Source organism: Petromyzon marinus, chromosome 10 (assembly GCF_048934315.1).
Source record: "Petromyzon marinus isolate PM22_M1 ecotype Great Lakes invasive population chromosome 10, UKy_Petmar_22M1.pri1.0, whole genome shotgun sequence".
Classification (NCBI taxonomy): Eukaryota; Metazoa; Chordata; class Hyperoartia; order Petromyzontiformes; family Petromyzontidae; genus Petromyzon; species Petromyzon marinus.
In genome coordinates, this window is record NC_133676.1 from 12,218,547 (window position 1) to 12,234,331 (window position 15,785).

At 46.2% G+C, this 15,785-nt stretch overlaps 1 protein-coding gene across 1 annotated transcript in view; it reads right to left on the reverse strand.

Moving 5' to 3' along the window:
• SUGCT (succinyl-CoA:glutarate-CoA transferase) overlaps positions 1–15,785 on the reverse strand; it is a 37,845-nt gene that overhangs the window by 13,817 nt on the left and 8,243 nt on the right. Inside the window, exons 5-10 of the mRNA XM_032951214.2 lie at positions 13,810–13,860; positions 13,240–13,360; positions 12,312–12,403; positions 7,762–7,905; positions 5,317–5,412; positions 4,216–4,287 (exon numbers count right to left, since the gene is read on the reverse strand). Coding sequence (XP_032807105.1) covers positions 4,216–4,287; positions 5,317–5,412; positions 7,762–7,905; positions 12,312–12,403; positions 13,240–13,360; positions 13,810–13,860 — 576 coding nt within the window. The remainder of the gene's footprint in view (positions 1–4,215; positions 4,288–5,316; positions 5,413–7,761; positions 7,906–12,311; positions 12,404–13,239; positions 13,361–13,809; positions 13,861–15,785) is intronic.

Genomic DNA, 15,785 nt, shown 5'->3' on the forward strand with positions numbered 1-15,785 from the left:
CACTCAAACCATGAAGAAGGACCCTCTTGAGGGGCCTTTCAAAACCATCACTTTACCCTACATTGCGGGGATCACAAAAAAGATCTCCAAAATCTTGAATAAACACAAGATCCAGGTCCGTTTCAACACATTACATAAAATCCGTGATCTGGTTCCGTCTGTAAAAGATGTGATTCCGGACATACAGTACCCTAGTGTCTACAAACTAAGTTGCCTCTGTGGTAGTAGTTACATTGGAGAAACCAAACGCCATGTCTTGGACCGCATTCGTGAACACAAAGCAGACCTTAAACACAATAGGACCAACACCTCGGCCGTGGCAGATCATTGTTATAATTCAGTAGGCTCACATGACATTGACTTTTCCAAGACAGAGGTTCTTTGTAAGCCATCTGGCTACCATGAGAGATTCGTTCACGAGGCTATCCACATATACAAGCACAGAGACAATTTCAACCGAGAAGATGGATTCTGGCTTAGCAATCATTGGAAAGATTTGATAAACCATTTCAGGTCTTAATTGATTGTTCACGCTTACAGTGGCTTTCAGACAGCATACATTAATTTTTCGTCTCCCCCCTCCTCTTTCCAGAACATAGATGGACTAGTCCTTCTAAATAAACTGCGAAATCGCTGCGCGTGGCGCTGACGGTTTTTTAAATAAATAAATGCACCGTTTAAAAATAAATAAATTAATGCGAACCGACACACCTGATGACGACCGTTTGTGTTATGGTCGAAACGTCGTGAGAATTTTTATTGTTTTATATATATTTTATTATTTTATTGTTTCCCTTCAACGTGACTTTACCGAAAGAGCTAAGTATATGAATGACTGCAGTCACGAAAGCTTTAAATCAAAATTTAACCGCCTCTACGGGGAGGGTTTCCACATAACTTTAAGATCCTTCAACAAACTCCGGGATAAGAAGGCTCAGCTAATCGAGTCTCTCACCTTTCTGAAGAGATGCCGTGACTCTGGGGTAATACCAATCGCATTTACACTGACCTCTGCTGCTGTAACTTCTTCTAATGCGAAACGAATTCTTTTCAAAACTAGCTTAGCTCTTATCTCAGAAAAAATCAGACTTATACGCACTGAACTAGATCAGTTAGACAAGACACTCTACAAACTACACTTATCATTGACGGCAACAATGTCCACATCGGATTGGGAATATGTAGACAATATGACTGCCTCTTCAGCTGCTACTATGTCGACCAAATGTAAGGACAACCTGATTTCCAAATTTAACCTCCTCTTCAACAAAAGACTGGACCCACACATCAAAAAGTTAGACTTTAACAAAGTCGTAATTAATCGCAGTAACAGTTCTATTTCTGATGGTCTGAAATCCGTTTTAGCTAAAGGTCTAAACTTTGCAGTCACACCTAAACACATACCAGTTAATGATATAATTGCCCAAGTAGACGTTGCTCTCAGGGGCCTGGGTCACATCACTGCAGACGTAGCAAGATCTGAAATCGCTGCAACCCTCAAAAACGCTAAGATGCCAGCTAGCAACCTCAGCAAAGATGAGCGTTTTGAATTATATACATTAAAAAAGAGGGATGACATTGTAGTCCTCTCAGCTGACAAGGGCAATGCTACTGTCATCATGGATAAAATAGAATACAACAACAAAATTAAAGAATTACTCGCCGATGGTAGTTATACAAAAATAAAAAGAGATCCCACCAACAGCCTCGTCACACAAACCAACAAAATAATTTCTGATTCAACCGCATTAATTGATCAATCTAAACAGTTTTCGTTGAAACTTTCTGCTGCCAGGCCACCAAGATTATACGGCTTACCAAAAATACATAAAGTAGATACACCCCTTCGTCCCATCGTCTCTACTATCAACTCCCCCACCAACAAACTGGCTCGTTTTTTGTCTGAAATCCTGCGTCCTTTCACTGGAAAAACCACCTCTGCGGTACAAAATTCTACTCACCTGGTATCGACAATCAAGGGTATTTCCCTGTCCCCAGACGACCTACTTGTCAGTTTTGATGTAGTTTCCTTATTCACCAAGGTTACTGTACCTGACACCATCGCAATCATTGAAGACTTGGTTCATCAAGGACTAAACACTGAGGTACCCCCCCTGGTGAGACACTGTTTAACCAATACATACTTCACTTGGAATGGAACTTTCTACAAACAAACTGAGGGCACCCCAATGGGCTCCCCCCTATCTCCGGTTATAGCTAACATTTTCATGGAGAAATTTGAGACTGACGCCATCCAGACTGCCACTCTGCGCCCAACCTTATGGAAGAGGTACGTGGATGACACTTTTGTCATCTGTCCACATGGCCGGCCTGCTCTAGACCAATTCTTCGACCACATCAATTCCATACACCCAGCCATCAGGTTTACCATGGAAGTCTAAAAAGATGGCAAGCTACCTTTTTGGAATGTCCTAATAAAAAAGAGACCTGATGGTTCAATGAGCCACTCTGTCTACAGGAAAGCTACCCATACGGATGCTTATCTGAAACCGGATTCCCACCACCATCCATCACAGAAGAATTCTCTCATCAAGACTCTGTACCATAGAGCCCAATGCATATCCGACCAGGAACACATAGGCAGTGAACTCAAGCACGTACACCAAGCTCTTAAGGCTAATGGTTACTCTGACTATACAATCCGCAAAGCTATCACTCAAACCATGAAGAAGGACCCTCTTCAGGGGCCTTTCAAAACCATCACTTTACCCTACATTGCGGGGATCACAAAAAAGATCTCCAAAATCTTGAATAAACACAAGATCCAGGTCCGTTTCAACACATTACATAAAATCCTTGATCTGGTTCCGTCTGTAAAAGATGTGATTCCGGACATACAGTACCCTGGTGTCTACAAACTAAGTTGCCTCTGTGGTAGTAGTTACATTGGAGAAACCAAACGCCATGTCTCGGACCGCATTCGTGAACACAAAGCAGACCTTAAACACGGTAGGACCAACACCTCGGCCGTGGCAGATCATTGTTATAATTCAGTAGGCTCACATGACATTGACTTTTCCAAGACAGAGGTTCTTTGTAAGCCATCTGGCTACCATGAGAGATTCGGTCACGAGGCTATCCACATATACAAGCACAGAGACAATTTCAACCGAGAAGATGGATTCTGGCTTAGCAATCATTGGAAAGATTTGATAAACTATTTCAGGTCTTAATTGATTGTTCACGCTTACAGTGGCTTTCAGACAGCATACATTAATTTTTCGTCTCCCCCCTCCTCTTTTCAGAACATAGATGGACTAGTCCTTCTAAATAAACTGCCAAATCGCTGCGCGTGGCGCTGACGTTTTTTAATAAATAAATACACCGTTTAAAAAATAAATTAATTAATGCAAACCGACACACCTGATGACGACCGTTTGTGTTATGGTCGAAACGTCGTGAGAATTTTTATTGTTTTATATATATTTTATTATTTTATTGTTTCCCTTCAACGTGACTTTACCGAAAGAGCTAAGAATATAAGGTAGGTACTGATAAGGGGTCGACTGGTATGATGTTGGCATCTATTTACTTACGGACAGGTAATTGACCCTCTGTTTATCGGCTGAAGGAAGGAATTAAAATGTGATATCAATAACACGAGCTTCAAAGACAGGCTTTAAATATATAATGGCAGCCAAAAATGCCAACGTTGTTTCTTTTGGGCGGAAAGGAGAGTATTCGGAGCGATCCCAACTCCCCTTTATGAACGCGCAACATTCAGCATTGGTCACACATCCAAACAGAAACCGCACACAAACCGGGCTTAACTCCTCGGCTTCGCTTCTGAGATCTGACAATATTGCGAGTATTCAGGGCGACTTTGTTACAGGCGGTGTATTCAATCAGAATATTTATTTATACTGGAGGAGCTCTTTTTCACAGACGTCCAGCAGGGGCAGATCAGAACATTACAACGAACAATAAAAAAACACAATAGGAATGCAAAGTAGAGGCAAGGTAAAAAAAACACTTGAAAACTTTTTACGAAACTATTTTTTTTATCTTACCAGTTAAGCACACTGAGCTATTAACTTTTTTCAGAAGTCACCTGGCCACAAATGATAGCTCAACGAACTGGCTTACCGTGTGGAAATGTATAGGGTGGATGTGACCCAGGCAAGGGCTTTGTATTGTGTGTTGGGGGGCATGAGGAGCAGGAGGAGGAAAGAGACCTCGTCCCGCATGTCTAACCTCGCACGTGGCAACAAAGTGGTCGTTGTTGGTGGCGCCGATCACCAGGTAGCCGTCTTGTGTTTTGAAAGCCTGCAGAGATCCATCGCAGCACAGTGGGCAAACGGAAAACCCGCGACGTTTTTTTTTCTACCACGGTGCAGTTCACGAAGCTCGGGAACATTTAGTAGTTTCTTTCCCTTCCATTTACTTTTGATATTTGAAATGCAAAAACAAATTGCCATCTTAAATTTCCCAAATCCCATTGGCATGCGCCGAGTCTGGCTGAAACATGAGAGCACCATATCAAGTGGATTTACGGGGTCGAAACTGCAGCTACGTGCTCGAGATGAAGACCCACCACGCACACGAGGGTGGGGGTCACGCGCTGAGCTCCGCACAGATAGATTCAAGAAATTCATCGCTATCATGCCATCTCCTGGCCGCCTCGCAGCCCACGCCTGCAATAGCTGATGCTCTCAGGCAGCCTCTCATCCAAGCACCCACCAGGCTGCTCAACCCCCCTTAGCCTCCGAGATCTGACGAGATCAAGCGCACGCAGGCATCCTGAATCGGTCGTAGGATCCAAAATAAACTAGTTTGGCCGAAACATTTTAAATCAAATAGTGCACAGTGACGTATATATCGGAGTGTGCAGGCGGCGCAGTCGAAACCGGGATCCACGGTTACGACGAGAGGAGAGCAGACGTGGGAGAGGTGGGGGGGTGGTGCCCGTTTCATCGCTTGCAACCAGCGTCCACGCTACACCGCTCACACACTCACAGCAACCTTGACCACAGACGGTCAGGGCAGACGGGCATATCTGTCCCTGTCGAGGCTCCGGAAAGGCTGAGCAGCTTGAATTGATTGTGGTGTATGTGAACCCGTGGCTAAGGGGACACTGAGCCGGCACCGCTGAGATTCTGGGTTCAAATACGGGTGTCAGGAGCCGTGATAAAACCGTGTTGTTACCCGCTCGTAGAGAGTCCATGGCCTCAGCCTGGTCACGATGACCGCACATCCTTTGTGCAAGAGCCCCCTGTGCCAACAACGCTACGCCGCTGGTAGTGCGCATCGCAAAGGATTTCTGCTTCCGCGAAGCAGCGCATGTGCGTGCGTCACCTGGTAGGGCACGATGCTCTTGTGCGCCGTGCCCCAGCGAGTGGCCTCCACTCCGGCCGTGAGAAAATTGGCGGCGACGTGGGAGAGGCAGGCGACCTGCGTGCCCCGCACGGCGGCGAGAGGAGGGGGGACGCGAGCGAGATGAGTTGGCGGCTCTCTTGCCCCCCCCCGTGCCGCGCAACTCGAACGACGGTCGTTAGCGACGGCGCTTGGGGCCCGCGGGCTACGCGGGGAGGACGAGCGAGCAAGTGGGCCGCTCAGTTATCGCAGAGCGGTCGCTTGAGTGGATGGTGAACTCAGGTGGATGGGTGGCGCAGAGGTTGGAGACGGCACGGCTGAGATCCTGGGTTTCAAATCTGGGTTTCTGCTGCCTCGTATGTACGTATGTGTGTGTATGTTGAACTTCTTTCGCACCAATCATAGCCGACCGTACTAATCGGAGGTGGGGGGGGGACAACAAACTGAACACAAACAGCAGTTATAAAGAAATGAGTTGTCAATCTAGATTTAAAATTGTACAGCTCCAGTAGCTTTCTAAAAAGTGTAGCGAGCTGATCGTCTGCACCCAGTCATCAATGACGACACAAGACAAATATACATCCATTTGTCTTTCTGACTTAATTGCCTTTTTGATATATACACAGTATATATTATATTGACGACTGCATTGCGTTGTCTGCTATGTGTGCGTGTGCACGACTGCCAACAGCTGCATCACCACATAATCCGCTACATTTGCCCTCATCCTGCTCTGAGAATGAACGACGTTGTCTTCATCAACACGTGGATGAACTCTTTGTATAGCGTACAAAGGCCATGTCCCATCTGTGGGTAAAGAGGCCGACAGGAGTTACTTCAACAGAAGCGGTGTCACATCATCTTCCAGGCTATCCTCTCATGCTTACAGCTGCGAGAGTTTAAAGCGGAAATAAAATCTCGCGGCGTTATTCGTCGAAAGCACAATTGGATTATAATTTGGGTAAAAACGCATAATCAGCACGGCCTGTCTCGAAGAAGGCGACGGGATATGAGAAATTGGCGCAGGTGTGAGTGGCTAGCCATGAGCTGTCTGTGCCTTTCCTCTAGTGATTCGCGGAAGCCACCTTCTTGTGTTTAGCGAGACGGCGTACGCCAATGTTCCCAACTCGAATGCTTCAAGAGGGACACTTTCGTTGTTTGGTAGCGCAAACAAAAAAAAACCTCAGCGGGCAGATCGGTTACGCTGCACTGCGACCGAAATTCATGGGAACCCGAAACGCATTTTGGCATTTCACGTCATTGCTTTTGTTCTACCCGCGCTGTACAACCGCGAAGGGGTTCATCTGTCGGAACAAATCCATATCCTGTGCCTGCGCTGGCCTTAATTACCCTGCGTGTATGGCGCGCATATGTTGGGATCGTTGTGAGTTTCGAGTAGTTTTATTGCTTTTGAACTGCTGTTAATTTTATATATATAAATAATTAGGGCGTAACAGATATTTGGCAACGCACGCCGTTCGACATTGCCTCCAGAGGTCTGCGGCGCGCCAGGAGAGGCGTGGGCTGCATGGCGTTAAAGCAGGCTGGCTTACGCAATCAACACAAGCTTCCTTCGGTATCCAGTAAACAATGACCAGTTTCTGCAGGCTTCATTTCTCACTCACTATTGTCTGGATCTATGTGTTCACCGTGAGAGGTAGGTGGCACGTGACTCGTAGCCACAGCCACAATGAGAGAGAGATACTGGATGTGGTGTGTCAGGTCCCACAAATGTGTTCCATAGTCCAACTGAAATCAAGCCCCGGATTTATCCAAATGCTAACCGAGACCGCTCCGTGCGGTGAAATTCACGCCAGGATGGCGAATGGAGGGTTGCGAGTTTGCCGACATTGTTATGGAGAGGCCACCGATGCAGTCCATCAAGGGAACATCCCATAGCAATTACGACGAGAGATGGTGACGGCTTTCATCCGTTAGTGGATTGTTCATTACTGATGAAGTTGATAACAGGACATGATTATTATTATAATTATCACGTCTTGTTATATAATAGTTATAAGCATTACTATTAATTGCTCTAGCGCCTCCTACAGCCATCACCTCGTTGCTCTGCAGTTGGGCTCCGCTCATGCGTGACAAGTTAATCTCTACGTGTGTCTATTCTAAACTAAACTATTTTCATTTTAGCAGGTAAGGCCCCACTGAGCTATACAGCTCTTTTTCAGAAGCGACCTGGCCACAAATGACAGCTCAACGAAGTGGGCTTATCATCACGTGGAAATGTATAGTAGCCAAATACTCTAAATGCGTGATGTTGATTCTAGATTTGGAGGAACAAACCAGAGGACCCGGACAAAACTCCACATGACCACGGGGAGAACACGCAAACTCCAAATATTCTGGCACGGGAAATCGCGTCGGACGAGGCTCGCAATCTCTTAACCCCCCCCCCTGGGGGGCGATCACCTGGGACGAGAGGAGGTTACAGTCCAGGTGCTGGCCCCTCCCAGTGCGGGCCCTCTGCAGCAAGGCGGCCATGATAGATCCGTGAGCGAACAGCCCCGTCGCCAGGTCGGTCATCGCCACGCCGGAACGCACGGGGACGCCGCCCTGGGCACACGCGGCGGCAGCGGCAGTGTCAGTCGTCTGACCGTCAAGTGTAGCTGGCCCGCCCTGTCCCTCTCCTGCACGTGTGCATGTTGGACTTCTATCGCACCGTACGGAAGCCAACCGTGATAATCGGAGGTGCGGGGTACGGACAACGAACTGAACACAAGAGAAAAGCAGCTCTCCTGTGATCGTAACGAGGGGGACAGCCCTCTGCGTTGTGCTCTGTCCTGAGAATTGTGCGACTCCACAAACAGATGGGCACCAGAGGTTTGTGAAACGTCAACACTTTATTTCAAGGTATTCTTTCGAGGAGCGTTTGCGTATGTGCAATCATGGCCAGAACCACACCCTCATCACCCTCCACGTCACGCAACACCTCAGCTCAGCCCTTCAGCACGGAGTCCACCTCGAAATCTCTGCCTCCTACGGTTGCCACCCTTCTCAGAGTCCACATCTGGACGCATTTCTCAGTCAACCTGTGTCTGTGATCAAAACCGTTGATGTAAACTGTTGCGACGTTCAACTCTATACCGGCACCAGACCTCGGTACAAAATCAATTCCTGCTGCCACGCAAACGCCGGTGCCAATTCCTCCCAACTGTCTGGGTCAGACCTGGACAGATGGCAACCCGAGTGAGCACCCTGCGTGTGTCCACGCGTGCCCCCACCACCCTGTCAGTTTGTCACACGCCCGACATCCGAGTGTGGATTCGCAGCAACGTTGTGCTGCGCGCGACGCGAGAACGAGGCACCACCATGAACCCCACGGCACGACCTTGGCCACCCCAACCCTCACGTGCAAATGAAACCGCAGCCCCCCGCCCCCCCCGATTGCAAGGAAATGAGTGGCCCGGCCGCATGTTTGATCGAAGCACGTTTCCCGTGATTTACATTTCCTGGAAGTTATCAAAGGGGGTTTGGGAGCATTGATTTGTTTTGCAAGGGCTCGTGTTCTTATTGCACCGTGGCTGAAGAGGGAAACGATGAGTACTCTCCACTCGGGGTAATCAAAGGCTGCTCTATCGAAGCCCCCCCACACCCCCCCCCCCAGTCAACCTCAGCTGAGTGGGAGGTCGCTCCCAAACCGCCAGTATCTCGCTGGTCTCGGACTCCCCCCCACCCACCCCCAGCGGTCTTGTGCTGTGAACTGTGAGGGTCTCCCGAGTGGATACTTTTTTTGTTCTCGTTTGTGGGGTATAAAATGGCAATTGCACAAAATCTAATTTAATTGGATGGAAAAGTTGATTGGATGAAAAAGGTTAACCAAAAAGTATGTATTGGAGGCACAGTGCAAAAAAAAAACAGGGATATGTCTCATAAATCACTGAACACGTGCCAGGCTTACGAGGCTCAATATTCATTTCTGGTTTTTTAAAATAATACAGCAATGTAAACACAAAGTAGAGGAGTAGTGGCACAGCGGTTAGCACACACTGCACTCTGAATCAGACGACCGGAGTTCGATTCCTGGGCCACGGCTAGTGACACCTGAACTGGTCCTGGCCCCGCCAGCACGAAGTACGTACGGTCACACAACCTCCATGACTAACAACGCTGTGGGACAGGGCCTCAAGCCAGCAGTGGATCGCCAAAGGGTTGCCTTTATTTAAATGTAAAATTTGACTTGCCTTATATACAACAAGAGAATAAGCGACTGTGTTGAACAAAGGTCACTTTGTGTAATCAACATAATGCAGCCCAAATGTACGGCGCTGCACATAACACTGAACTGTGGATGAGAAACTTCTTCATCCTTGCTCTCAAGAACGCATTAAAGTCACATGGGCACAAGTCTGGCTTGACTTATCCAACTACAAATAACAATCACAATAATGCAAGTTGCAGGCTTCGTTGTTAACTAGGCCTCATATTTATCGTAACAATTTAACAGCATTATAAAGGCATTTACAACATTATAACGGCAATCCTAACATTATAACAGCATTCCTAGTATTATAAGAACATAAACGAACTTAAGGACAATGCTTCTTAAAGTCCCACAATGAATAGATGCACCCGTCTTCACTGAGACGCTAATTTTGCTTCCATTTTGTACTCTTTGTAATGGCCAAACTCAACACCATCATATCAGGAAGTTCCTGTGTAAACAAACCCCCATATCTGCCGTGGGGCAGAACATACAGCACTTTGCCAAAAAGGGAGCTGTAAAACATTATTACGTTTAAAAAATGGTTGGGGGGGAACATAAATTGTTTTTTGTGAATAAATCCACAACATTTTTTTTAGAATCACAGCGCAAAACAAATAACATGCAGCCTCAACCTTTCGCCACTGCCAAGGAAACATTGCCGTGTTTATTGTTCTATTCACGTGACTTAAGAATTATATATTTTTTTTCACGGGCCATTGATGGCATTTGGCCTCAAAATTACAAAATCAATCGGGGGCATTCAGAACTATACCATGTCTAGATATTCTGCTTGGACGGGGTCGAAATGGTAAAATAACACACGGTGTTTTTCTGAAAGAAAACGCATACGGACTCCTATCTGAACGCAGAGTCACCCCATCACCCCATACAGAAATCTGCTCTTATCAAGACGCTCATTCATCGAGCTAAGAAAGTGTCAGATGGCGACAGTATGAGAAGTAAAATTCAACACGTAATAATAGGGTTTTTCCCCTTTTTTTCTGCCAACAAAACTGAAACTTTTTTACAAGGATTCATGTCTGCATTAACCACAATACCTGCAGTCAAAATGCAAACAAAAAACATACTATGATAATATATGCATTGTCCTTGAAACGAATTGGTCTACACCAAGGGACGGCTTTCTTTGACAATGCACAATTGTCTTTGAGCTGTACGCCTTTTGGCGTCATCTGGTCGAGGACCAATTGGGTCGAGGCTCAAAAGAAAGCCGTCCGTTGGTGTGGACCAATCAGTTTCAAGGACAATGCATATATTATCATAGTATGTTTTTTGTTTGCATTTTGACTGCAGGTATTGTGGTTAATGCAGACATGAATCCTTGTAAAAAGGTTTCAGTTTTGTTGCCAGAAAAAAAAGGGGAAAAACACTATTATTACATTTTGGTACTGGCAAAGGAGGTCAAATGATGAAATTTCAACATGTTAAAAAAGCGCTGCAAAGGAACGGTTACAATGATGCACAAATCAACAGGACATTGAATGCCAAAACCAAATCAAATACCACGAGCATTGAAACTGCCCAAGTAATTAAAACGATCAAAATACCGTACATTGCGGGAGTAACTGATAAACTAGCAAGATGTTTGGAAAAACAAAACATCTGAGTCAGATTTGGCACGGTACATAAAATACAGAAATTAATATCTCGTACAAAAGATGTATTACCGAAGCTATCAACAGAAGGTGTTTACAGGATTAACTGCACGCGTGGTAAATGTTATGTTGGGCAAACAGGACGAATGATCAGCCCGAGACTAAAATAACATAAGAGAAATATTAAATTCTCCCAAATACAACTGTCAGCAGTAGGAAAACACGCTTGCAAACAAGGACACTCAATTGGTTTTGATAATGTTGGAGTTCTGTGCAAAACTAGCTACTTCTGGCCAAGACTAATTAAATAATCTATCGAAATTGAAAGAAATTAAAATAATGTTAACCGTTCGGATAGCTACCCCCTTAGTGCTGCGTGGAAGCGAATAATCAATACATTATTTAAATGCATGCCTATAAACGGCAACATACTTCAATAGGGATTACCATTGGTACGGCTATTTTAATACACACAATAGACAGGAAGGACAAGATCAAAGGGCTCGCATAATGCATAACGTGCGTTGACTCAGTAACCCCCCCCCCCCCCCACTTTGTGCAAGAGCGCAGAAGCGTGGTCACCACATCTACGCCTCTATATAAGGAACGAAACAGGTGGACTTATCCACAAACATGGCTATCGCCTGATGAAGCCAGTTGTAATTACTGGCGAAACGTCGTACTCAGATTGTAAATGTTGTGGCTCAGCTCTCCAACACACCGGTGTGCTGTACTAGTGACGAATTGTGACGTTCTGTTTACGTGACAACCCTTACTAGTTGGCTGTGTCGGGTGGTGGCGGGTTTTGATGACACATTTATATATTTACGCGATCTAACCCAAAAAAACCTATATTATAGACATGATACATATATATATCGTAAGGGCATGTGCTGGCTTTGTGATGGACTACGATGGCTGGTTATTTGTGATGACGACTTGGTGATGACTTTTTAAGAGAGCTGGTGATGGTTGATGATGACTGGTGATGGTTGATAATGGCTGGTGATACCGTTTGATTTCTGATTGAGGCTCCATTATTCGTGATAGCTGGTGATGGCTGATGGTGGCTGGTGATTATGATTTCTGATGGAAGCTGGTTATTATTAGTGATGGCTGGTGATGGTTGGTAACCTTACCTCAGGCCCCGATATGTGTAGGAAGCCAGACACGGCTGCTGCCACGGTATCAATGCCACCTCGTTGCATGTACGGTCCCGTTTGCCCGTATCCTGTTGGGTCAAAGCACAACGCTTACCAGATGACACAACCCAACAAATATTTATTTTCATTTGTGATCAGGGGGTCGAACCAAAGTTGTTGTAGTGATGTCCCTTGAATACCGAGGAAAGCCTCAATGAGTCTCAATACGGTTTTCAGGACACTCTTGCATTTTGAATATTTAGTCAATTCCATGCATAAGTGTTTCGCCATTATATGGGAGGAAACCAGAGCATCCGGAGAAATCGTAAGAGTCAAAAGCTCAGCCCAGATAGATTCAAGAATTTAATAACTCATTGCCGTATTGTCATCTCCTACAGCGGCCTCTTGCAGTGACATATATCACTGAGGGGTACATTAATAGCCCCGTCAAATGTGTTTGAAAGCTCCACTCGGCAGTTAGTCAGAGCTTCCCTACTCCTGTCCTAGCCAATAGCACCACGACCTGCTGCATGGTATGCAGCATGGTATGCAGCAGGTCGTGGATTTGATCCCGACCCTGATGCCTTCTGTATATTTGGAGTTTGCATGTTCTCCCCGTGTTCGCGTGGATGTTTCTCCAGGGTTCCTCCAGTTTTTCCCTCAACATTTAGAATCAACAGGCGTTTTAGAGTATTTGGCTGCTAAAAAACATAAGCCACTTCGTTCAGCTATCATTTGTGGCCAGGCTGCTTCTGAAAAAGAACTTACCTGGCAGGATAAGAAATAATAGTTTATAGCTGCTCTACAGTGGTGTATGTCCACCTGGACATCTGTGAAAAAGAGCTTCATAGCCCATCGAGATTCCTCCAGTCTAAAATGAAGATTCCGATTCTGACTTTGTTCCACGTGCATCGTTTGGTGAGACCTGTTATGGAGCAGTAGATGAGACGAGGCGCGTCCTCCCGCAGCTGCTCGTATCCCAGCCCCAGCTTGGAGAGCTTCCCGGGAACGTAGTTCTCCACCAGCACGTCGCTGACCCGCGCCAACTGGGGATGGGTTTTTCAAATGTCGCGCAGTAATAACAAGAAATAACCGTCCGTCTATTTATCCAGGAAAGCCTCACCGAGACATGCAGAAAGCGCCTGTGTACTTCCAGTTCAAACACTGAGAATGTATTTAACTTTTAATTAAAATAATGGGGGGAGGGGGGGCGAGAGTGGCGGGTGCAGCGGTTTGCGGACTGCGGTTTGAGTGCCGCAGCAAGAGTTTGGTTCCCGGCCGTGGCTATCTGTGGTGAGCGGAGAGAGTGGGGGGGGGTCATTTCATTCCTTGCACCAGGGCCCGTGCCAACCCCGCTCCACCGCTGAATGTAGGCCCTCAATGTTGCGCCACTGCAATCTCTTTTGTTGTCCTGCCCCCCGCACCTCCAAGTAGCACGGTAGACTTCGTACGGTGCCCGAGAAGTTCAACGTACGCACACACATACATCTCTCACCTCCTTGACCACCATCACTCCCTTGGGATGCTTCAGGTTGATGGCCACGCTCTGCGCGAGAGGAAACGGGTGGATAAAACGTGGCGACGCTCTTGTGTGTTGCCACTGCAGTTGCCCAGCGGTAACACTCGTGGCTCACAGCAAAAACGCCCTGGGTTTGATTCCCGACTCGGGCGTCATTCTGCGCGGAATTTATAAGTTCTCCTCTTGTCCTGCATGGATTTCCTCTAAATTCTCAGAGTGTATTTGTTCATATTTATTTATGTGCTCTTATTTGTTGACGCTGGTAGGAAATATTCAGCCGTCAGATGTTTTTCAAGAATGACCCGCAGAGTTATAGCATAAAATCATAACATTTGTGGAAAACAACATTGAAGTCATGCACCATTCAAGTGACACTGGCAGGTCATGCGCATCAAGACTGAAACACCAACTTGCACCAAGTCCGCTAACCACATGTGCAGGGATGGAGTGCGTATCAGAAATATAATTTTTTTTAAAAGATCAGAGAAAGGAAGAGGGATTTAAGCAAAAACACGAAGCGAGCTCGTTCCAAAAGTAAAGGGGCGGACACGTGAGATGGATTCTCACTGTGGCCGGACCTCACTCGGGGTGCATTCAGGGGAAGCAGAGAGGAGCTACTAAGGCCACGTGACGAGGATCCCAGTGTAAGGTGGTCACCGAGGTGATTAGCTGATTTGGAGGACTTGGAGGATGAATGATGTGCAATGACGCTGTCTCTAAGTATCAAGGAGAGCGAGGTTTGCGTTGAGCACAGATCACAGCGGTGCGGTCTGTATGGGGCGCCGAGCGCCAAACAAAGAGGGGCTGAATGGAAGAGGGGGACAAAGCGTTGGAGGACAGCCTGTGAGGCTGGTCTGTAGGCTCACACGTTTTGATTATTTAGGTTGTTTTTCTGCAATAAATTTCCACGTGATAAGCCACTTCGTTGAGTTATCATTTGTGGGCAGGTCGCTTCTGAAAAAGAAGCTAATAGCCCTGGGCTTATGTTTATTCTGTATTTTTTAAAAGTAATTGTGTTACCTTTCCTATACTTTTAACTACTATCGTGTTTTTGTATTGTTTATTGTTGTAACGTTCTGACCTGCCCCTAGTGGACATCTGTGACAAAGAGTTTTACAGCTCATCGGATTTCTCCAGTATAAATAAATATTCTGATTCTGACAGACAACATCACAGCGAGTGTGGTAGCTTTGACGAGGTCCAGACTGAGATGGACGGGAATGCATTGCCTCTTTCTTTCTGTAGAGGAAAGCAATTTTTATTTTCTTAGAAACGTTCTACATGAGCCTGGAAAGAGATTTTGGAATCTAGGATAACACTCAATTATATGTTTTAAAAATTCATGTTATATAGCGTAAAGGACAACAGCAATAAAATAAAATAAGAACAAACAATACTGCCCCTCGCAAGACACATGCACACCAAAACCAAGGCGGTAATAAACAAAAAGGGTTCTTAAACGGAACGTAAATAGTGGAAGCGACTACATTTTGGTGAATATGAAGTGGGAGTGCATTCCACACTCAAGATATGTTAGCTCATTTTTGGTGACAGGCGAAGTTTGGTCGCAGCATGGGCTTAAAGTGCCCCGCGTATCTCTTCTATACATGTTATGAAAGTTGAGCCTACATGCGCTGTGAGTGGACTAGTGGCCACGGGAGGTAATGACAGGAGAGTCAGCCTACGTGCGAATGCACTAGTGGCCATGGTAGGTAATAACAGGGGCATCAGTTGTGAGTGCGAAGGGACTGGTGGCTACTGGAATGATCGAGAAGGGAGGGTGGTCAGGTGATGGAAGAGGACGGCGGAGTCAGCGAGAATGATCGAGAAGGTGGGCGTGGCCTCGTGTTGGTATATAAAAGGGGGAGATGCGCAGGAGACTCGGGGCTGCTGCAGTGGGGGTCTCCGCCTGATTTTAAGTGACCGTGTCTTCAATAAAGTGCCATCTCAAG